The 24,980-nt window shown below is 42.6% G+C and overlaps 3 protein-coding genes across 4 annotated transcripts; 2 read left to right on the top strand and 1 right to left on the bottom strand.

Moving 5' to 3' along the window:
* The first annotated feature begins 1,503 nt into the window (after positions 1–1,503).
* LOC110496464 (iroquois-class homeodomain protein irx-4-A-like) lies at positions 1,504–5,954 on the top strand. Its single transcript, XM_021572391.2, has 6 exons — positions 1,504–2,459; positions 2,698–2,946; positions 3,188–3,297; positions 3,597–3,759; positions 4,059–4,227; positions 4,699–5,954. The coding sequence occupies exons 1-6, from the start codon at positions 2,403–2,405 to the stop codon at positions 5,292–5,294; spliced, it is 1,344 nt and encodes a 447-aa protein (XP_021428066.2). The 5' UTR covers positions 1,504–2,402; the 3' UTR covers positions 5,295–5,954.
* A 12,720-nt stretch (positions 5,955–18,674) lies between these two features.
* On the bottom strand, positions 18,675–22,278 carry LOC110496462 (NADH dehydrogenase [ubiquinone] iron-sulfur protein 6, mitochondrial). Its single transcript, XM_021572389.2, has 4 exons — positions 21,856–22,278; positions 19,707–19,760; positions 19,366–19,488; positions 18,675–18,809 (listed from the first exon to the last, which is right to left on the bottom strand). Exons 1-4 carry the CDS (start codon positions 21,997–21,999, stop codon positions 18,741–18,743), a joined length of 390 nt encoding a protein of 129 aa, XP_021428064.1. The 5' UTR covers positions 22,000–22,278; the 3' UTR covers positions 18,675–18,740.
* Positions 22,034–23,281, top strand: LOC110496463 (39S ribosomal protein L36, mitochondrial). 2 transcript variants are annotated; one of them, XR_002469558.2, is made up of 2 exons: positions 22,034–22,402; positions 22,809–23,281. XR_002469558.2 is itself a non-coding variant. In XM_021572390.2 (2 exons), exon 2 carries the CDS (start codon positions 22,827–22,829, stop codon positions 23,202–23,204), a length of 378 nt encoding a protein of 125 aa, XP_021428065.1. In that variant the 5' UTR covers positions 22,303–22,569; positions 22,809–22,826; the 3' UTR covers positions 23,205–23,281. The 2 variants fall into 2 exon arrangements, 1 of the variants encoding a protein (XP_021428065.1); XM_021572390.2 differs by having other exon boundaries at positions 22,303–22,569.
* The last annotated feature ends 1,699 nt before the right edge of the window (positions 23,282–24,980 follow it).

The following is a 24,980-nucleotide window of genomic DNA, read 5'->3' as shown; positions in this document are numbered from 1 at the left end:
GGAGAGAGCAGGAGAGAGATGAGAGAGGAGGGAGAGAGCAGGAGAGAGATGAGAGAGATGAGAGAGGAGGCAGAGAGCAGGAGAGAGATGAGAGAGGAGGGAGAGAGAGATGAGAGAGCAGGGAGAGGATGAGAGAGGAGGGAGAGAGCAGGAGAGAGATGAGAGAGGAGGGGAGAAAGCAGGAGAGAGATGAGAGAGATGAGAGAGGAGGGGGAGAGCAGGAGAGAGATGAGAGAGGGGGAGAAAGCAGGAGAGAGATGAGAGAGATGAGAGAGGAGGGAGAGAGAGATGAAAGAGGAGGGGGAGAGAATTAGAGAGGAGGGAGAGAGCAAGGGAGAGATGAGAGAGGAGGGAGAGAGCAAGGGAGAGATGAGAGAGGATGGAGAGAGCAAGGGAGAGATGAGAGAGGAGGGAGAGAGCAAGGGAGAGATGAGAGAGCAGGGGAGATGAGAGAGAGAGGGGGAGAGAATGAGAGGAGGACGAGGGGGAGAGAATGAGAGAGGAGGGAGAGAGAGATGAGAGAGGAGGGGGATAGAGATGAGAGAGGGGGGAGATTAGAGAGGAGGGGGGAGGGAGAGGGGGAGAATGAGAGAGGAGGGAGAGAGCAGGAGAGAGATGAGAGAGGGGGGAGAAAGGAAGACCGAGAGAGTTGAGTGAGCAAGAGACGGAGAGAGAGAGATGAGATACTCATCATCTTTAATGCTTTAGATTAGTAATGACAGATACAGTTACAGTATTGTTATATCAGTAAAATCTCATGTCAAGTGTTTTTATTAAGGATGACGTGTTTGGATAGTCTCTGGGGAGAGATGACATTGATCTGTTAAGAATTACTCTGGTATGGTGATTCTTACACACACACACACACACATACACACACACACACACACACACAAACACACAGCTTATTAGGATATAATTACAATTTGACCTTTAGTAATTAAAAAACAGGTAAACAATAATGTATAATACAGCTAAATCACAATATGAATAGCATTTCCTCTTCCAGGGCAACTTTGAATTTATCATCATCACAGCCACTGAGTTGGAAATGATGCCCTCTCAAGATAAGAGACGTGCTTATTGTTTGATTAATTCGTTCAGACCTGGCTATTATAATCTCTTCACCACTATAACAGCTTGATCAGGAGTCAGGAGGTAATTTCATTGAGGTGACATGTTATCTAAACTACAGGAATAAAAAGCTATTATGCTAATATCATTTCATAGTCATCAATCATCTGCGATAGAGCTTTCACATCATTCCTTGTTCCACCTCTGATGTAGTGTGTGTGTGTGTGTGTGTGTGTGTGTGTGTGTGTGTGTGTGTGTGTGTGCGTGCGTGCGTGCGTGCGTGCGTGTGTGTGTGTGTGTGTGTGTGTGCGTCGGAGGGAGAGAGGGAGGGAGGAAGGGAGCGATTTGAACACATCCTCATTATATTTACCGGGACCCCGGGGCGGTGTGTGCGCTCGTGTGGAAACAAAAATCTTTAAGCGAGCAGGTCTGTCGTTCACAGACACCGGCAATAACGGGAAGGAGTCTATGGTTTTAGACAGTTTGGAGAAACTGCCCAGAGTTATATAGTTGTATTTTCTTTCCTGTCTTGTAGTTCAACGAAAGCAGACTCTTATACGTTTATTCTTCAAAATAATTCGGAGGAATTTAGGCCTATACCTTCGTTTTTGTTTTCTCAATGAAAGTAGGCTTTTCTAACTCAATGATGCATTTCGACCACTTTTAATTGATTTAATATATAGTGTATTATTTTACACATTTGTATTTCTCCACGAAACGGGGCTAAATCGAAGGTCCTGAACTAAATATGCTGAAGGAGATGACCAGTAGTTGTACACGCCGGAGTCCATGTGACGTCAGAGAGACAGGCGAGTTAAAAGCAGAGAGCGCATCAGGAGTGGCATGGTTGGTTTGTGGATCATAGATCACAACATCCCTGCCTCTTTGGACTGCAAATAATGTGTTTCACCAGACTGACTGGACGGTAAACATATTCATTAATTCAGCGCGTCACCAACCGTCAACCGACCTGGACACCTGAGCCATCCCCAAAAAAACATCCCAAGGGAGAATTGCTCTATAGCTGATATTTCTCTAATACCTCAATAGAAGAGCCGAAGAACAGCTGAAGCAGACTGTTCATTACAAACCAAATATTGGGTGCAGGCACGTTACCCGCAGTGGAAAGCAGTGTGTCTTGGTGTTGATTTGATTTAGTCAAAGTTACCTTTACGCACAGATCTAGCACACGTGTAACTTACCCAGATTCCTTCTTCGGAACTGACCTTAGATCAGCGTCTACGGGCTACTTGATCCTGATGCATTGATGAGTGACAGTTGGACATTGTGCCGGTGCTTGATCCTTTAAAGTTTGCCGATATTCACTGATGTTTGATATCATGGCTTACCCGCAGCTAGGATACCCCTATTCACCCACACACCAGGTAATGCGTTTTTCACTAAATTAGAAGAAACTTGAAAGTGTGGTGAAGGAAAACATTGTTTGTTTCTGTACTTTATAAGCTAGTGTCTCCGGTTTTGCAGATACATCATATAGCCTACGTTTTTTTTTTTTTTTTTACAAAATAACTGTGATTTATTGGTAGCCTTTTGCGTTTTGTGCTCATGTATTGCGTATTGTCTATATTTGTACTAAATAATGTTTTCTTGTTTTCGCGCCAGTTCCTCATGAGCACGAGCTCTTTGGCCAGCTGCTTCGAGCCTGGCGGAAGGTCTCTCCTGGACTCAGGTGTGACGCATCCCTCTCCCCAGCCTCTTCGGTGCCCAGCGTACGAGAGCAGGCTGCTCGGCTCCCCGGGCCAGGAGATACCAACCCCGGCTATAGGTCTGGGTGTGTATGGAGCTGGCTATGGAAAGAGCCAAGGGTACTATGGCACCTGCGGAGGCGACGCAACAGCTCTGTATGCCAGGGTAGGTAGGCTTTTTTTTCTATATTGACTTTCCTTCTTTTTTTTCTTTTTTTCTTCTTTTTTTCATTTAATTGGTCATGTCAGCGAAAATAAAAAAGGACAAACCTTTGTCCAATTCGTGCGCACTGGACTGATCCATATCTGTGGTGAGCAAAGTAGACTAAACAAAACATAATTGACTCCGTTTTTTAAAGGTTTTGTCAAGTTATGTCAATGAAAGTCTTTTGATTTCATATCTGCAGGGAACCTTGGAGTCCAAAGATGGAGCGTCTGCACATGTGGGGGCCTCTCAAACCCCTGCATACTATCCATATGATTACGCATTTGGGCAGTATCCATATGACCGATATGGGTATGTCTACTACTATGTTATCTGTTTCTAAATAACTTGTAATTCTTGTAAACATCAAAATATGATCTAAATATGAGAAATAAGGAATAAGGCATTGATGCATAACATAGTTCCATTTACACATGCATATCTCTTGAACATATATGTCAAACACCAAGTACAAGGAGGAAGAAATACAACGAAGCTCCAGCACATATTAGGTCCATTCAACATAATGTGAAAAATGCAATATTTGGAAGAGTTTCTCTGTCAAATTCACTCCTATTCTGACACCACTCCCCTCACCTCCCTTCTCCCAGGTATGGGTCATCTGTGGACAGTGCCGCAGCACGGAGGAAGAACGCCACCAGGGAGACCACCAGCACTCTGAAGGCCTGGCTGCAGGAGCACCAGAAGAACCCGTATCCCACCAAGGGAGAGAAGATCATGCTGGCCATCATCACCAAGATGACACTTACACAGGTAACAACTGGCTCAGTGTTTGGGGATGAATATGTTAGTTGGAGCTCTTCTGAACTTATCATGTGTTACAGTACATGCTCGATCGAGGAGTACTAGGCACTGGTTAATCACAGAAGAAGATTACATCCCACAGAAATGTGTCTTCTGCTTTATCCTAAAGCCTCCTAAAGACCCAAATACACATACATACGATGCCCCTGGAGCAGGTTTAGGGGTTAAGTGCCGTGCTCAGGGCCACAACAGTAGGCTTGGGACTTGATCAAATATGTAATGATTTATTAATGTGTTTGTTCATTCAGGTGTCCACGTGGTTTGCCAATGCACGGCGGAGGTTGAAGAAGGAGAACAAAGTCACATGGTCACCACGAGCCAATAAAAGCTCTGATGAGAGGGGCTGTGAAGATGACAGTGATGGTGTGGAGGGATCGCAAGAGGAGGAGCCAATCAAACGCGAGATAGATGTTGATGGTGAGTGCATGTGTACCATAGATTTATATAATTAACTAGACGAACCCATTAACATGCTACCCGCTCTCACAGTCAACTCAGAATCAGATGTTCATCCATGTTTCTCAAACTTGAAATTTGGAAGTTGTTCCAAACATCAAATTTCAAAGTGTTTATGGTTAAGTTCAGGCATTAACTCCAAATTCTTAAGGTGAGGCATTAACTCTGAATGGTTAAGGTATGGGATAGGCTATCGCAGGATTCAAACGTTCAACCTTTGGAATCAGAGGCAGATGCTTACTGTTTCCCCAAGTGGCTGGTTTCCACGTCATCTCCTGACATCCTCAGACATGGATGGACGTCGAATACTGACTGGTATCAGGAGTGACCTGGCTGTTAAAATGGCTTCCCATTCATTTATATGGAAGTTGCTTTCTATCCGTCCTGTCAATTTTGTGATTGTTAAAACATCTTTGTATTTTTTGGTTGTAGACTCTGTAACGGGGAGGTGTGTGGACCTAAAACAGAGTGACCTGGAGGACTTTGATCTGCTGGAGTCAGATGGTTCTGACTGCGACCCTAAACACCCGTTTCACACCAAAGACACCCCAGTACACACACCACCGGACCAGCGCCACCACCCCAAAGACCCTTCCAACAGCCCACTCACACATACCCCAGACACACTCCGACACGGGAATGAACGATTGCCACAGTCAGCAGATTGCCTCAAAAACACACCAGACCACGACCGAACAACCAACTCATTCTACACTCAACGGGACCTGCGAAGTACAGAGAGCAGCAAACCTAACATCTGGTCCATTGCACAAACTGCTGCTATCCAACCTGAGTTCCCTCCATGCATGCACACAGCCACCCCCAGCGAGGCCCTCTCCCCAGGGGGGTATCTGACCGAAGTACCCAACCTGAAGGTGAGAGCGGCTGAGCAGCAGGACTCGCCAGTGGCTACTCTGAGAGATTGGGTGGACGGGGTCTTCCACGACCCCCTGTTCAGACAGAGTTCCTTTAAACCTGTGCTGTCCAAGTCAGCCATGGACAGGGTGTGGATTGGGTTAAATGGATAGGCGATGGAAGGCAGAACTCTGTTGAACATGTTACCTCGTCTTTGCAGTATGTATCGACTTCCTTAGAGAGACATACAGAGACTGCTATCCTCTCACCATTTGAATTAACTCAACCTGTGCAGAAGGCTATCTGAACTCCTTATGATACTACATGCTTCCATGCCTTTTTTTGTTTTAGAAAAATGTCAATTCGTGAATGCACATAAACGGCAGTATAATGACGTTATAATGACAAACATCAGAACAATGACGTTTTGCATAAATATCAAATTCAGACTACTTTCACTTTAAATGCATTTTTAAATGAGTGGAAAAAGAGGGATTCAATCCCTTTAGACACTAAGAAAAGCAAAGTAGTAGCCTACCCATTCTCCCAGTAAAATGATCCCCCACATTCAACAGATTAAACAGTTCTGGATTGTTGAATCACTAAAACACACTGATAATATGTTGTTTCATGATCTGGGAAGTGGAGACACAGAGTATCCTAGTGGTGTACACCTTTTCCAGACCTCTTATAATAATAACCTGAAGCATGACAGCACAATGTTTCCTCTTAAACCAAGTAGTGCATAATATACAGTATGTTTTGCTTATGATCACATCTGATAGACGTATTTCACACTTCTTGCACTAAAGTCCGATTGCAGTTGATGAGTCACGGAAATAAACAATTGTTTTTTTTGCAGAATGATGTTCTCTGTTGAGTGTGATTTCGCCTTGCGTTCGCTCTCCATGGTGCTGAAACAGGGTACGTTGTTGACCAGCCTGTAGCCTACGTTTTGCAAATGCAACTATCTTAAATTTGTTATTAATGCAAAATTGAAAAGATTAACCTTTATGGGTGCCTTGTGTTAGCTCTCCATGGTGCTGAAATTGTGTCGCGTAAACCAACATCTACTAAATCACATGCACATATATCATAGCCTAGTAATGACATTCAATATGTATATATGTGTATATAATAATAACCATATTTTTACCTATTATATTTCTAGATTTATTTTACATTTTGTATTGAAATTTCAATTTCCTCCAAGACTAAATATTTTGCACATATAGTTCCTCAATTAATGCACCTTGGAGTGCGAGAGAGAGTGTAGGATATTTCTCCATCATTTGTGTGTGTGTGTGTGTGTGTGTGTGTGTGTGTGTGTGTGTGTGTGTAAAAGGCGGCAAGCTGGGCATCGTTGAGCCGTGACTAATTCCAACACAGAGGACAGGGCTGCTAAATTGTTAAATCGATGCCACTTCCACAGCGGGCCCAGATATAGCAGCAATCAGCGATGCGTCTCTTTTCATTAGGCGGCTTTTGACTGCATCAACCTGGGACCATGAGCTGCGCATCCACCGCTCTCTAAACGGGTCATGATAAAATATACTCCATTATAGAATATCCTCCATTAGCGAAGAGTTGAGCTCCTTAACACACTTCTTAATCTAATAGCTTTATCTCCACTGACTTCATGCAATATCTTTTTCCCGCTGAAGGGATAGGAGTAGCCTAGGCCTAACATTTTAAGAGATACATGACATGATGCCATTCAACCCGAGGGTTGAGTGAGACTTTTCAACAGTTTGAATAATACATGGCATGAGAGAAATCGAATGGATGAATAATATTGATACAAATCATTTGAAATTCGATCAGGTAAACATCTTGTAAATATATATAGTAAAGGCCTACATCATGGACTTATTTTGATTCTTTGAATTATCCCACCTGTCATATAATTATCACTTTATAAGATGCTTAATTAATGTCGTTGCATCAAGCCAATTTAGTAAGATATAACATTATAGACCTACAGCAATAGCTTTCCCACCCTAAAATCCTACAATATCCCAAAAACCTTAAGTTGTCAAAAACAATACATTATTCAACATAACTTCACGAATTTTAGGCATCCTAAAATGTTCCATAAACGCTTCCTAAATAAGAGTTGAAGAACAATTATAGGGTCCAGGATGGATAAACTACTTTTCCCTCTCTCTTCCTTTCTCCTGTGTTTTCGGTTTAGGAAAGATAATAAAGTATTAAACAGAACAGAGCCGAGATCTTCTGAGGCCTTGTATGGAATTAACCATTTCAGTGTAAATAATTCAAGAAGAATTCAACCGAGAATTCCATTCTTTTTCTGTTTCATAAATAAATTAGATGTAAGATGATAAATAATGACATCTGGCTCTTCCTGTAAAGTTTACTTTCTTGAGCACGATGAATGGAGCCATACTATAACAAACAATCCTCTAGTCTTATTCACAGAGAGCTAACTAAGGATGATACAAGTGGTGTGGTGATTATCCTATACAATAGACAATCTCTGAAATGTTGCTCTAGGCTATCATTCCATTTTATTCAATTGCAATTTGTGAGATGATAAACTCCCAACCCCGAACGAGAACTCTACAATGAGCCAAAGCACACAATAATACGCATATATCGAAAGGTAAAAAATTAACCCCCAAAGTTCAGTGTGCTTATACCATCTATGCCGTTTAGCTCTGAGGTGAGAGGAGATGTGAGGGCAAAGATATGAAGTGATGGGAGGAGAGAGGGAGAGTGCGCTTAATGGGACTGGAGTACCTGTTTGCACCCTCATCAGCTGCGGGGACAGGGGCCCCAAGTACTGGAGAGCACTAGCCTATCTTGCAGAGCACTGCACTGCTGAGTGGCAACTTGAAGGTTTTCTCACTATGAGTTAAGTTCAATACTGCATGTGTTCCATGTCTCTGTCTGTCCAGTGGAGATGTGAATCTGTTCTCCATCCTCTCCTCGTCCTTTCACCCTCCTTACCCTCCTCTGACATCCTCTGTCTTTCCTTCCGTTCCTTTCTCCTCTCCTCCTCCTCTCTTACAGTACCTCTACTCTTGCTAAATTCTCTCATCCTTTTGCGCCTCTCCTTCCTCTCTGTCATCCCCTCCTCTCCTCTCACCCTCTCTTCTCCCCCCTCCTCTCCCCCTTCACTTCCCCCCTCATCAACTTCAACCATAGACATAGTCTAGACACACAAACAATATATCCCACCCTGCCTCTCATCTCTCTCTCTCTCTCTCTCTCTCTCTCTCTCTCTCTCTCTCTCTCTCTCTCACTTCTCCCACTTCTCCCACTTCTCCCACACGACACCATGCTCTGTGGGCCAGATAATGCAATTAAGCCATAGTGTGTTTAATGCCCCAGTCTAGTAGAGCAGCAGAGACAGGTCGGACCTGATGTTAGCTTGTCTGTTTCACACCAGTAAATAAAACAGCCCACCCATTGCACACCCTGTGGGGACGGATCATGCAAACATTTACAGGCAAGCATCTGTCAAATGCCTGAGCAGTGTGTCTTTCTTTCAACATAAAGTCTGCCTTTACATTTAGATTTTTGTAAGTGGTGGAACCGTATAAATATAATTACGTGAACAGGCAAAGCCCTTCAGATGACAGCAATTTCACAGTTATATAGTGCCTTCAGAAAGTATTCAAACCTCTTGACTTTTTCCACATTTTGTTACGTTACAGCCCTATTCTAAAACAGATTAAATAATTTCCCCCTTCACCAAACAACACACAATACCGTATACGAAGCAAAAACAGTTTGTAATTTTTTTTGCTAATATTCTTTTGTTTGTTTAATATACATTTACATAAGTATTCATACCCTTTACTCAGTAATTTGTTGAAGCACCTTTGGCAGCGATTACAGCATCGATTCTACTTGGGTATGACATTACAAACTTGGCACACCTGTATTTGGGGAGTTTCTTCCATTCTTCTCTGCAGATCCTCTCAAGCTCTGTCAGGTTGGATGGGGAGTGTTGCTGCACAGCTATTTTCAGGGTTCTCCAGAGATGTCCGATCAGGTTCAAGTCCGGGCTCTGGCTGGGCCACTCAAGGACATTCGGAGACTTGTCCCAAAGCCACTCCTGCCTTGTCTTGCCTGTCTGCTTAGGGTCGTTGTCCTGTTGGAAGGTGAACCTTCACCCCCGACTGAGGACCTGAGCACTCTGGAGCAGGTTTTCATCAAGGATCTCTCTGTACTTTTCTCCACTCCTCCATCCTGATTCGTCTCCCAGTTCCTGCCCCTGAAAAACATCCCCACAGCATGATGCTGCCACCACCATGCTTCACCGTAGGGATGATGCCAGGTTTCTTCCAGACGTGATGCTTGGCATTCAGGCCAAATAGTTCCATCTTGGTTTCATCAGACCAGAAAATCTTGTTTCTCATGGTCTGAGAGTTTTTAGGTGCCTTTTGGCAAACTCCAAGCGGGCTGTCATGTACCTTTTACTGAGGAGTGGCTTCTGGCTGGCCACTCTACCATAAAGGCCTGATTGGTGGAGTGCTGCAGAGATGGTTGTTCTTCTGGAAGGTTCTTCCATCTCCACAGAGGAACTCTAGACCTTTGTCAGAGTGACCATCGGGTTCTTGGTCACCTCACCTGACCAAGGCCCTTCTCCCCGATTGCTCAGGTCTGGCTGGGCGGCCAGCTCTAGGAAGAGTCTCGGTGGTTCCAAAGTTCTTCCATTTAAGAAGGATGGAGGACACTGTGTTCTTGGGGACCTTCAATGCTGCAGATATTTGTTGGTACCCTTCCCCAGATCTGTGCCTCGACACAATGCGGTCTCGGAACAATTCCTTCGACATCATGGCTTGGTTTTTGCTCTGTTATGCACTGTCAACTGTTCGGATCTCATATAGACAGGTGTGTGCCTTTCCAAATCATGTCCAATCAATTGAATTTACCACAGGTGGACTCCATATAAATAAAGTATTTCTGTTTTTGCTTTTTTTTAAACATTAGCAAAAATGTGTGTAGATTGCTGAGGGATTTGTTTTATTTTATGCATTTTAGAAAAAGGCTGTACCGTAACAAAATGTGGAAAAAGTCAAGGGGTCTGAAGAATTCCAGAGGGCGCTGTATATGGGTGGAACTATGTACAACATTCATGTATATATTGTGATCATTATAATAGAATTTCATTCCATCTCCCACAATAAGGTGGTAGCCCTGTTTATAGTTCACGGTCAGTCTTTTCAGAATATCTAACTTGGAAGGTATGTGGAAGGGTGTTACTGCAGACTCCAGGGGAGGAAGAAGTTCATTCCTTTAAGAGCATTCTATTGACTTCTCCTATGCTGTCTACACCTTCAGTCTAACACCTAGCCCTCTCAACAGCCTCATTCACACACACACACGCACCTACGTACACACACGCACGCACGCACACGCACACATACACACACACGCACGCACGCACACACACACACACACACACACACACACACACACACACACACACACACACACACACACACACACACACACACACACACACACACACACACACACACACACACACACACACACACACACACACACACACACACACACACACACACTTATAAGAATGCACACTCTCTCCCCCCCTTCCAGACACACACCAAGGCCACACCATTCTTTCCTGTGTCCTGTCACACACACACACACTCAAATCGTATGAGGCTATCAGAGTGCTGAGAGCTAACTCTCTCTCCAGACTCTGTCACGTCACCCCCCTTAGCGGAGGTGTCTGCTTCCCCCAGCTACCCTCTCTGTCCCTGGCACTAGAACATGTCACATTGTCTACATGATAAAGGTCACGTCTGTAGTCTGTTACTTCAGCTGAGTAGGAGGAAGTCCCTCCAAGACAATGATCTATGGTCAGTTATGAGTTTTATACGCTTAATGGTAAAGGTTAGGATTGAAGGATGGTGAGCTGATCCTAGAACTGTGTCTATGGGCAGATTAGACCCAGTGTGACTTTATGAAAGTGAAGGTTAGATAATTGACTAAAGTGAGAGCAGGGGTCGCTCCTTAGTAAGGCTGGAGGCTCAATAATGTGACAGATCTTAGAGGTACAATCTTTTAATGGGGCAATTAAACGGTGAGAAATTGTATTTTATGTTGAGAATGCAGTGATTATAGAGGGAAAGAGCGAGCGAGAGTGTGTGTGTGTGTGTGTGTGTGTGTGTGTGTGTGGTGTGTGTGTGTGTGTGTGTGTATGTTTGCGTGTGTGTAGAGAGGAAATTCAATGGCATTTATCCTCATTATCTTCTGCATAGAGGAATCTATTGGAGAATTTTACTAACCTGTTCTCCACACAAAAAACATACCTTCACTTTCCTTTGTCTGCATATGAAACAACAGAACTTTGAAGATATTCTCAAAAAGGTCTCATTATTAAATAAAAGCCGGATGGAAGGATTGCTGTGTAAATCATACTCCTTCTATAACAACATTTCCTGTCAATAACATTTCTATGCGTTTTCTCTTTCTATTAAAAAAAAAGTGATTTGACAGCTTGCACTCATCTTAGACAGTGAAAATAAGCTTAATTGCACATCAGACTAAAATACGTTTGACTAAAGAATTTGATAACAGTCTTTAATTCTACCTACAGATTCCTCTCAGTATTGCATCTCTATATCTATTAGCTGGTCAGAGTATTTTAGAGGGATGAATAATTGAAAAAGGTGCTGTTTTATTCAACACAATTCATATGCTCAGTTTCATCTGAAGATTTCGCTCAGAGCAATGCCCCAACCAGCCAAGCACCTGCAACCTATACACACACACCTCTTAACCAACCAGTGTGTGTCTCACTAAAACCTCCACGCCTTTCAACCTCTCAACTCCCTAACCCTGACCGAACATCCTTTCTAACAATGGCCTCCTCTTCTCTCTTTCAATCACCCATCCCTGGTCTGACTATGAATGAGTCTTACCCTCTTACCATAGCATCAAACCCTCTCTTCCTGTGTCACCAAGACCAATTATATCAGCTTGGATGCTCTCCTCCCAACCTGAGTGCCATGGTGTGGAAAACGCAGTTCCAATGGCTGCCTGCATCGCCAGACCGGGACAGGATAGCTCTAGCACTGTCTGTCTGTATCTGTAGCCCAGCCCTACTACACTCTGCCTGGGCCAATTTGGCATGCACCAGTCTATGGAGAATAAGGCTGCTGAAATATATATATGATCTTCTTCAAACATGTATTGTTCCACACGGCTGTTCTCTATCAGACTGGAGCTCCCCTGACATCTTCAAGAGGTGGTAGAGGGCAGCTGACTTACAGGCTCGGAAATGTGGGAGTGAGCATGGGCGGATTGGCTGTCTGTCAATTCTGGCAAATGCCAGAAAGGCCACACCATCATTTATTACTCTGGGCTGGTCGAAACTGGCAAAAAAAAGAAATGTCCTCTCACTGTCAACGCCGTTTTATTTTCAGCAAACTTAACATGTGTAAATATTTGTATGAACATAACAAGGTTCAACAACTGAGACATAAACTGAACAAGTTCAACAGACATGTGACTAACAAAAATTGAATAATTTGTCCCTCAACAAAGGGTGTGGTCACCAGCTGCATTAAGTACTGCAGTGCATCTCCTCCTCATGGACTGCACCAGATTTGCCAGTTCTTGCTGTGAGATGTTACCCCACTCTTCCACCAAGGCATCTGCAAGCTCCCGGACATTTCTGGGGGGAATGTCCTTAGCCCTCAGCCTCCGATCCAACAGGTCCCAAGCATGCTGAATGGGATTCAGATCCGGGCTCTTCGCTGGCTATGGCAGAACACTGACATTCCTGTCTGGCACTATTTTCAATTCCAGATTAAAAGCGTGCCCAAAGTAAACTGCCTGCTACTCAGGCCCAGAAGCTAGGATATGCATATGGATAGAATATGGATAGAAAACACTTGGATAGAAAACACTCTAAAGTTTCCAAAACAGTTCAAATAATGTATGTGAGTATAACTGAACTGATTTGTCAGGCGAAAACCTGAGAAAAATTAATCCAGGAAGTGGGATTTTTTTAACGTTTGTAGTTTTCTATTGAATGCCATTACAGTATCCATTGACTTAGGACTCAAATGGCAATTCCTATGGCTTCCACTAGATGTCAACAGTCTTTAGAAATGGTTTCAGGCTTGTATTCTGAAAAATTAGGGAGTAAGACCTCTCTGAATGAGTAAGACCTCTCTGAACGACTGGACACTGCAGTGGCCCAGAGCTTTTTAATGCGCACGACCGAGAGCGCGGTTTCTTGTTTACCTTTTATATTGATGACGTTATTGTCCGGTTGAAATAGTATTGATTATTATGACTAAAAACAACCTGAGGATTGATTATAAACATCGTTTGACATGTTTCTACGAACTTTACGGATACTATTAGGATTTTTCGTCCAGCCTCTCTCAGCCTATTTCGGACAGTCTGAGCACTGATGGAGGGATTGTGCATTCCTGGTGTAACTCAGGCAGTTGTTGTTGCCATCTTGTACCTGTCCCGCATGTGTTTTTCGGATGTACCGATCCTGTGCAGGTGTTGTTACACGTGGTCTGCCACTACGAGGACAATCAGCTGTCCATCCTGTCTCCCTGTAGCACTGTCTTTGGTGTCTCACAGTACAGACATTGCAATTTATTGCCCTGGCCACATCTGCAGTCCTCATGCCTCCTTGCAGCATGCCTAAGGCACGTTAATGCGGATAAGTAGGGACCCTGTGCATCTTTATTATTGTGTTTTTCAGTCAGTAGAAAGGCCTCTTCAGTGTCCTAAGTTTTCATAACTGTGACCTTAATTACCTACCGTCTGAAAGCTGTTAGTGTCTTAACAACCGTTCCACAGGTGCATGTTCATTAATTGTTTATGGTTCATTGAACAAGCATGGGAAACAGTGTTTAAACCCTTTACAATGAAGATCTGCGAAGTTATTTGGATTTTTACGAATTAAATAAATCAAATCATCAAATCAAATTTTATTTGTCACATACACATGGTTAGCAGATGTTAATGTGAGTGTAGCGAAATGCTTGTGCTTCTAGTTCCGACAATGCAGTAATAACCAACAAGTAATCTAGCTAACAATTCCAAAACTACTACCTTATAGACACAAGTGTAAGGGGATAAAGAATATGTACATACAGATATATGAATGAGTGATGGTACAGAGCGGCATAGGCAAGATACAGTAGATGGTATTGAGTGCAGTATATACATATGAGATGAGTATGTAAACAAAGTGGCATAGTTATCAATTATCTTTGAAAGACAGGGTCCTGAAAAGGGACGTTTCTTTTTTTGCTGAGTTTATAATCTACAAAAAATACTGGACACGGCCTGGCGGCCCATGAGCCTTTTTTTTTAAATTACTTTTGTGCTATTTCTCTGTTGCCATAATCATCTATATTGAGCATTTGGCTGACCAGTGGGCAACGGCCGGCTCCCCTACCAAGATAGGCTGGCTGAGCTGAGGTGGCGCAAATTCGCATTCAAAGTCAAATGCGGATCATCAAGGCGAGTAAGACTCGCTCTGACTCTGTCAGTCACTCAGTCAAAACAGAAAACGGATGTAGTGATATCGTAAATACCTCATATGCAACTACTAATAAGACTAAGCCATTAGCCTATTAACAATTGTATCTGAATCCATAAAGATGATTAGCAATATGCAAGAGACTATGGTTGAGTTACACTAATAGGTAATGAAGATTCTAAATACAAGTGTATTTAATTACATTGTAAAACGAATGGATTCACATACAAGGCCTCAATCTTAAGTTACAAGGCATTAACAAGCGTTACAAGGCATTTTTCAGAGCATGGTCAAAGAGAGAGAGAGAGAGAGAGAGAGAGAGAGAGAGAGAGAAACCATAGCCTGAAAGGCCATGCCCCCAAAAGTCCATGGGGTGGAAAGAGAAAGAAAGAGTATCTCATCACAGCAGGTCAGGAACAAACAAGAGAAAGAAAAATTAACCTTTTATAAGCATCTGAGTTGTTTGGATTGAAAACCTGAGGTGTTGACCAATAGTATTACTGCAAAGTTAACCTCCAATCATATATCAGATCTACAGGATGTAACCTTTGCTCCTCAGAGGTGTGACAATGGGGGTTGGCAAGACCAACACAGAGAATGTTGAATTCCTAAGACAACACATAGAACATGTATGCATACAGCTGATAAGAAAAGTCACTTGCGGGGCTAGGATGCCCTAAACGGTAGGGTAACGCCAAAAAAGTTAGAGACCAAAAAAGGGCTTGAGGCCGACACTGCTAAATGTGTGAAATTAACCAACTTATTTTGCTAAAAGTTCTGGTTCTGCTAGTCCGAGTGGTGTGTCTGTGAGAAATGACAGATCAGATGCTGTGGTGTAGTGAGGTAGGAAGAAAACAGAGAAAGACACACACGCACACTGACACAGATCATGTAGTGTACTACTGCCAGTTAGGACTAATATTCTGGCTGTGAATTGTATGAAATATATTTCATACCTACAATAGTAGGCTAATTAGGTAAGGGGGATTCGGGAGAACATTTAGACGCTAGGGTACTTGCATTATAGCCTAACAAGCCATTAGATTGGCTTTTATAACACATAGGTAAGGCAATAGCCATCTACTAGACATTTATTCAGTGCTTTTTACCAACCACAAGTCACCAGGTATATCAATAAAGGTCAATTCGGGAACTGTCTGTGTATTTTGTTTAATCAATATTTATCCACTTCTGAATCTCAGTCACTTCAGCCCAGCAAGTGAGTTTATGAGCTGTAGTAACAAGTGAGTTTATGAGCTGTAGTAACAAGTGACTCTGGTGTTAAGACTACACTACATAGCCACAGCACTGAAGGCCTATCTCCCACTTATTTCATTTGCTGAAAGGCCCGTCACTTCTTGGCAGAAAGATACGCATACAGGCACTGTCAAACGAAGCACAATGCTGGAAATCCGCATCCACATAAACTAGTCCCGGCATCGTTCTTTGACAAACACAGAAGGTTGCATATTGAATTCAATGAAAGGAAACAGAGGGAGAGAGAGAGACTGACGATTCCTTCATGTAGCCATTGGCTACAGCCAAACCATCAAGGAACAGGCAGTCTCTCTCTGTTTTCTGAAATTGAATTATATGTAGCCTAGTGCATTGGTTTTTGCTCTGATACGCACTGTCAACTGTCGGACCTTATATTGACAGGTGTGTGCCTTTCCAAATCATGTCCAATTAATGCAATTTACCACAGGTGGACTAAAGTTGTAGAAACATCTCAAGGACGATCAATGGAAACAGGATGCACCTGAGCTCAATTTCGAATCTCACAGCAAAGGGTCTGAATACTTATGTAAATAAGTTACTTTTGTTTTTGCAAACATTTATTAAAACCTGTTTTTGCCTTTGTCATTATGGGGTAGCCTAGTGGTTAGAGTGTTGGACTAGCAACCGGAGGGTTGCAAGTTCAAATCCCCGAGCTGACAAGGTACAAATCTGTCATTCTGCCCCTGAACAGGCATATATATATATTTATATATATATAGCCCTAGATACATCAGCTGATATCTCAAAGTGCTGTACAGAAACCCAGCCTAAAACCCCAAACAACAAGCAATGTAGGTGTAGAAGCACGGTGGCTAGGAAAAACTCCCTAGACAGGCCAAAACCTAGGAAGAAACCTAGAGAGGAACCAGGCTATGAGGGGTGGCCAGTCCTCTTCTGGCTGTGCTGGGTGGAGATTATAACAGAACATGGCCAAGATGTTCAAATGTTCATAAATGACCAGCATGGTCAAATAATAATAATCACAGTAGTTGTCGAGGGTGCAGCAAGTCAGCACCTCAGGAGTAAATGTATTGACTCAGGGTTGTGCATACTCACGTAAATTAGATATTTCTGTATTTTCAATAAATTGCTAACAATTCAAAAAACATGGTTTCACTTTGTCATTTTGTGTAGATGAGTGAGAGAGAACAATTATATTTAATCAATGTTGAATTCAGGCTGTAACAATAAGTCTAGGAGTGATGTGGGCTGCTGTGGCTGAATTGCCAGGGCTGAATTTTAGCCCCAGTCCGCCCCTGGGAGTAAGGGGGAGTGGAGGGCTGGATGAATGCAGGAGGAGTCCTTTAAGGATATCCCTGGTCCCTGTGAAGAGGGCCTTCATATGGGGTCTACCCCCATTTTAACTATTGCTTAGGCATTCAAAGTTTACAATTGCAATATTTTTTAGATTAATTAACCGCATTGATAGTTTACTCAAATTAAAACATATTTTAGATTTTATTTACACCATCCAATGTGACTATCGAGTATCATGCCTTGTTGTGCATGTATGAACAATGCTGGAATAAAAGTGATTATGTGCTGATATGGTTTTCATTTGATTTATTTGGATCCCCATTAGCCAATGGAGACAGCTCGCCTTCCTGGGGTCTGACACATAATGAAAAATACATTACAGACAAAATTCTTTACAATTGACATATATTTAAAAGTAGTGTGTATCTATCAATTACACATGTCAGTACAGACACACAAGTAGGCCACATGGGGGAGAGGCATTGCTTTGTTTGTTTTTTGAAACCAAGTTTGCTATTCACTTGCGGTGTATAAGATGGGAGTTCCATGCACTCATGGTCCTGTATAACACTGTTACTTGAATTTGTTCTGGACCTGGGGACTATGAAAAGACCCCTGGTGGTATGTCTGGTGGGGTAAGTTTGTGTGTAAGTTGACTACGCAAACTATTTGGAAATTCCAACAAATTAGAAAAACAAGCAGTCAGTATTTCCTCAACTCAGCCAAGAGAGACTGGCATTCATAGTACTAATATTAGCCCTCAGATTACAATGAAGAGCAATATGTGCTGCTATGTTCTGGTCCAGCTGCAGTTTGTTTTGCTACGTTGGTGGATATGTCTAATGAAAAATTAAGATACCAGCACTGGAAGTGCAACTTGAACAGAATAACTCTTTAATAAGCCCTGGTGTTGTTGCCACACACACAGAATAACTCTTTAATAAGCCCTGGTGTTGTTGCCACACACACAGAATAACTCTTTAATAAGCCCTTGTGTTGCCACACACACAGAATAACTCTTTAATAAGCCCTGGTGTTGCCACACACACAGAATAACTCTTTAATAAGCCCTGGTGTTGCCACACACACAGAATAACTCTTTAATAAGCCCTTGTGTTGTTGCCACACACATAGAATAACTCTTTAGTCCCTTGTCAAAACTAACCACATCACAGCTTCTACAGTAACCACAACACCCTGTCTGTCTTTCACCTTGTTGTTTCACTGAATTATTTATTGCATGAACACTTTTGACAAGTCAGCCAATGCTGCCCTCTGGCAGTGGGATGGGGAACTGTAAACGTGTAAAAATCCCAGATGTTTTTCTGCAGGGTCCAGAAATACAACTCATTGCAATTACCATTGTGACATTTACTAGTCTCTCCTGGGAACCTTGATTTGGGTCTGTGTGCTAAGACTAGGCATTTACCAACTGTCAAAGCTTCCATATGCATACCCCCCCCCCCCCCCACTCATAGGAACTCATACAGAGACAGGAGAATAGCAGATATCATTTATTAACCAGAATAACACTAAACAGAGCAAGATTGACTGAGAACAAGTCTCAATGATGATGGGTCTGTTTGAACTGCAGTCCACAGTAGCCACATGTGCCCACTTTAGTTTCTTTATCCTGGAGAAACACAGACAGAAAACAGCAGACATTAGCACAGTGGATGTCACATCAAATAGACCAATTCACTGTGTAGCGTGAAGCTGAAAAACAGGAACTCTACCTGATGTAAAGGCCTATTCACTTGATTCGCGCAAGCCACCAAGCGTGCCATGAGGTCAGGCGCAGCTTGAGGTTAAAGTTCAATTTACTTGAACCCAGAAGTGGCACCGACTCCAAAGCACACCCCCATTGAAAAACAATGGCTTGCTTGGTGCAATGCCGTTCTTGCATGTGTCATGTGAACTCGATTTAAGATGGGTTTTTTTTTAAACAATATCGCTACGCCCTCTCTTGTGCTTGTAATGTGGTCAGAGCTTATGAGCATTACCAGGTTGATGTAGACTCTTGGGTGGCCCAGGGCTCCTCCACCCTCATCACGACACTACTCTAGCTAGTGTGCACCTCGGGGACATGTAGAATAGCTAGTGTACTCTTCAGAGAAATGTATAACCACTAGCCAGAGTACACTTCACGGTCATGTAGACTAACTAGTGTATACTAAAGAAATTATTACCAGGTTGATATAGACTTTGGGGTGGCCTAGTGCTCCTCCACCCCCGTCACATGACACCACTCTGGCCTCAACGCCACTGACCGGCTCCTCAGCCACCAGCTTGATGGCAAAGTTCTTGTTCACCTGGAAACACACAGCATTGTAGTCCACTCTGTATTGTAGTAAACATTCACTCTCAGTCGACTGCTCAAGATACGCATTGTAAATCTATCAATGCCCGGCTTTAGGCCGTATTTCAACAGGTTGTTATATGAATCAACAGCCCCCTTAACCATTTGATTATTCTACACTGAAGTCCCATGGTTGCCAGTGATGCCCTTCCAGACTGGATGTAGTTTTACCTCTTTCTGTCGTCCCACGAACCTGGCCCGCCTGGGATCCTTTTCATCATACACCTGAAACACCAGACAGACACTGATTAGGAACATCGCTAGTACAACCAGATATAGCAGGGATTATGATCTACAGTGCCTTGCATAAGTATTCATACCCCTTGGATTTCTTCACATTTTATTGTGTTACAATTAGTTAGCGGGATTCAAATGGATTTAATTGTCATTTTTTCCCCAACAATATACACAAAATACTCTGTCAAATTGGAAGAAAAATGGCAACATTTTAAAAATATTTATATAAATGATATAACTAAAATATAGTATTTGCAAATGTATCCAGCTTCCAGAGTCAATACATGTTATAAACACATTTGGCAGTGATTACAGCTGTGTCTCTAAGAGCTTTACATACCTAGATTGTGCAATAGTAGCCCATCAATTTTTTCAAATGTCTTGAACGCTCTGTTAAGACATGGGGATCATGGCTAGACAACAATTTCTTTGACATAGATTTTCAGGCAGATTTAAGTCAAAACTGTAACTTGGCCACTCAGGAACATGTACTGTCTTCTTGGTAAGCAACTCCAGTGTAGATTTGGCCTTGTGTTGTAGGTTATTGTCCTGCTGAAAGCAGACTGAACTAGGTTTTCCTCTAGGATTTTGCCTGTGTTTAGCTCCATCCCATGTATTTCTATCCTAAAAAAACACCCCAATATTTGCCAATGTCAAGCATAAAGGCTTTGCATTTAGGATAAAAGTGTATTCCTTGGCAGTTTTGTCACAGCATTACTTGATTGCCTTGTTGCATACAAGATTAATGTTTTGGAATATTTTCATTCTACTTTTCCCTCTGGTCTTTTAAGTCATTATTGTAGAGTCACTAGAATGTTGTTGATCCATCCTCAATTTTCTTCACAGCCACTGAACTCTGTAGCGGTTTTAAAATCACCAATGGCCTCATGGTAACATCTCTGAGCAGTTTCATTCCTGTCCTGAAGCTCAGTTCAGAAGGACGACTATCTTTGATGTGTCTGGGTGGTTTAATACATCATCCACAGGATAATTATTAACTTGACCATGCTTAAATAGATATTTAATGTCTGATTTGTTATTGTTACGAATCTACCAATCACTGCCCTTCTTTACAACGCTTTCAAAAAGCTCCCTGGTCTTTGTAGTTTAATCTGTGAATGAAATTCAATACTTGACTGAGGGACCTGACAGATGTATGTATGGGGGACAGAGGAAGAGTTAGAAAAAAGATGAGAAAAATCATGTCAACCCCTATTATTATTATTATTATTATTATTATTTTATTCACACAGTGAGTCCATTATGTGATTTGTTAAGCCACATTGTACTCCTGAACTAATGTAGGCTTGCCTAAGCAAATTGGATGAATACAACTATATTTTAGTGATCTAATTTGTATTATAAACTGGGTGGTTCGAGCCCTGAATGCTGATTGGTTGACAGCCGTGCTATATCAGACCACATGTATAACAAAAACAATTATTTGTACTGCTCTAATTACGTTGATAACCAGTTTATAATAGCAATAAGGCACCTCAGGGGGTTGTGGTATATGGCCAATATACCACACGCCTTATTGCTTCATTAATTAATTAATTTTGTTCGATTTTTTTTTCCACTTTGACATGACAGTATTTTGAGTAGCTTGTTCACAAAAAAAATAAAACATTTTAATCTCACTTTGTCCCATTTAAATGTGAAGAAATCCAAGGGGTATGAATACTTTGAAACGGCACTGTAGATACGAGATAACTGATCACATGTACATACATTACATGATCCCAGTTTAGTTTCATCACAACCATCAATAACATAGCATACAGGTAGCTATGTACAATGACAATCCAGCTAGTTAGCTAAAGTGTCATCTGCCTTTGCTCTGACTAGCTTTGTCTTGGCCGAAGTGGCAATGCCTACCGACTGTGAAAACCCCACTACTATAGTGGGTGAGCAGCTAACTCAAAGTCGGACCAAGGGAGCAAATCCTAATTGATAACACCAACATCTAACACTATGCCAAATGTTTGGTCGCGGTGCAAGTGTGTGCCGTCAGTTAGTAGCAAAATGACATATTTTCGGGGAAGCAAACACACACAAGCCTAACGTTAGAGCCTTAACTTACCTGTCCAGTGTGGGTAACTTGCTCTCCAGTGGTCGACACTTCTAGACTGTAGCGCTGTACAGAAAGCGCCGATGTTTTCAAAGGTGATACAAACACTTTAGCATTTCTACTGAAGGACAGAATCCGACGCAGCGCGACCGCCATGTTTACAATGGACTCTGTACCCAGGAGGCTTTGCAAAGAATAGGGAGATTCTCCGCCCTCCAAATACGTCCGCCTGGTCCAAGTGCCGGGAATCCCATTATATTATTCACGAATCGTTTGCAACCAACAGTAACATCATTATCATATTAAGGATTGGATTATTGTAAAGATGTGGTAGTTGATCAATTCAGCAACGCGTTACTGTTGAAATTAAAGCGAGAAAGTATGTGAAGAACCAACACAGAAACTGCTAACGTTCGTGTGACCGTTCTCAAAGTCACTTACGTCACAGCCAGGAAGAAGCGATAGCTCTGCTAGAGAAGTCCTTCGGAAGTGTTGTTTTGATTATACGGTGCATTTCAGGGGTTTATTCCCCTATCTAATCCGTTCTTGTAGATGAAAGGTTGGTGCATATTCAGTTACATTCAGAAAGTTATTCTGATCAAGTAATGGTACTTTGCATTTGCCTAATCGGGCAGTTGGAAGGACGATCGTGGCTGGCCTTGAGAATCGAGCATGAATCATGCGCTGTAAAGCTAGCTGGAATCTGCTGCTAGAGCATACAAAAATGTATATTCTCCAGGATAAGTAAAGCGCAATAAACACTGCACATTATATTTTTATCTGCATTACGTTTGCCTCCTCTCCAGCACCACTCGTAGCTGAAAGGGCTGGATAGCTTTTCATCTATTGCGTTCACCTGTCATGTTCAGTGATAATGGAGGAATGGGAAGGAGGTATCACAACTCCAAGCGGGTGAAAACAACTCCAAGCAAGTGAACCAAAATATATGTTCTCTCTCTCTCCAGACAGGTGTTGGTGACACCATGGCACCACTCCTGTTATACCGCATCGTCAGCTCCCTAACCTGCCATCTAACCCAGATCACCCTCAGCCGGATCTACCCTAGCACTGCCACCACCATCTCCCGCTGCCTCTCCTCCCTTACATCCTACCCAGCCAGAGTACTCCTGACCCCGGGTAGACCCATCCAGCCCCTGGCCTCTTCTCCTCGATCTTCTCCCCAGGATGGTGGCTCCCTCCTAGGCCAGTGTCAGCACCTGGCCTGCCTCCAGCCCACTTCAGGGATGAAAACCAAGAGCGCTCTGAAACGGCGCTGTAAAGATTGCTTCTTTGTGGTACGGCGGGGTCGTCTATTTGTGTTCTGTAAGGCTCACCCCAGACACAAGCAGCGACAGGGGTGATGAGGAGCAGGGGGTGTATGGTCCTCGAAATTGTTTGTTACTTGAATTGCCACATTAAAGTTTTTGACTGATTGACCTTTTCCAATCCTGCTGTCTGTCACCTATCACCACCACCTCCCTGTCTTCTCTCTTTCTCAACAAGTCCCTTCTACTTTTTTCAACTACACAGTGGAGAAGAAACTATTCTGATACAGTAGCTGGCTAAGTTAAATATGGCAGCCTAAATGCACTGTTGCCTCAATGGAGAAAAGGTTGCTACTATGACAGCTAATGCACCTATTCATAATTTAGTGGTTTTAAATAACTTTGATGCTGATCCAATGAAGACACATTTGGTCTCCTAAACCTCACGGGTGTGATATGACAGGAATATTTGGTCATGTTCCAATCATCCATAGCTTCCTATCTTTGTCTGCCATTCTTCATTTAATCAGGTAAACTGACTGAGAACACATTCTCAATTACACCAACAACCTGGGGAATAGTTACAGGAGATGAATGAGACAATTGTAAACTGGGGATGATTAGGTGACTTATGGTATGAGGGACAGCTTGGGAATTTAGCCAGGACACAAGGGTTAACACCCCTGCTCTTACAATAAGTGCCATGGGATCTTTAGTGACCACAGAGAGTCAGGACACCCATCTAACTTCCGAATGAGGTATTGGGATATTTTTTTAGACCTGAGGAAAGAGTTCCTCCTACTAGCTCTCCAACACCACTTCCAGCAGCATCGAGACCAGGTCTCCCAACCAGGACCAACCCTGCTTAGCTTCAGAAGCAAGCCAGCAGTGGGATGCAGGGTGGTATGCTGCTGGGATACCATTCATGGTTACTTATCAGAAAGAAGGTGATAAGTGAAAGCTATGTTGAGACTAGTATAGTCTTTTTCCACCTTATGAACTGTAGAAGTCATGTCCAATGCCACATGGTGGTGCCAAAACCTCATAATTATACTGTAGCTTACGGAACCCTACAAAGCACAAACACTAACGCCATAAATATCCTCATACAATATGCAGCAAGGACACACAGTGCACAATATCCTCTGCACTCTTCAAGGGTATGCCCTTTCAATAAGGATCAAAAGGTTCTATAGATCTTAATAATTGGGAAAACATTTATTGCTATCAAGTTTTTGGTTGCCATGGAGGTCATTTGGAATATCAAATAGGCATATTGCTTTCCTCCACTCCAATCATTTCTATTTCTGGATTCAATTTAATTATATAACTACTCACTGCAAATGAGTTGCAAAATGAATAGGAAATATAGTCAAGATGCTGACAAGGTTATAAATAATGATTTTAATTCAAATAATAATTGTGTCCTTCAAACTTTGCCTTTGTCAAAGAATCCTCCATTTGCAGCAATTACAGCATTGCCAATTTGTTGAGGTAATCTGAAGAGATTTCACCCAATGCTTCATGAAGCACGTCCCACAAATTGGATTGGCTTGATGGGCACTTCTTACGTACCATACGGTCAAGCTGCTCCCACAACAGCTCAATAGGGTTGAGATCCGGTGACTGTGCTAGCCACTCCATTATAGACAGAATACCAGCTGACTGCTGCTTCCCTAAATAGTTCTTGAATAGTTTGGAGCTGTGCTTTGGCTCATTGTCCTGTTGTAGGAGGAAATTGGCTCCAATTAGGCGCCGTCCACAAGGTATGGCATGGCATTGCAGAATGGAGTGATAGCCTTCCTTCTTCAAGATCCCTTTAACCCTGTACAAATCTCCCACTTTACCACCACCAAAGCACTCCCAAACCAT

Source organism: Oncorhynchus mykiss, chromosome 18 (genome assembly GCF_013265735.2).
Source record: "Oncorhynchus mykiss isolate Arlee chromosome 18, USDA_OmykA_1.1, whole genome shotgun sequence".
Lineage (NCBI taxonomy): Eukaryota > Metazoa > Chordata > Actinopteri > Salmoniformes > Salmonidae > Oncorhynchus > Oncorhynchus mykiss.
Note: the sequence above shows the minus strand (reverse complement) of the source record. Positions and strands in the feature narration are given on the sequence as shown.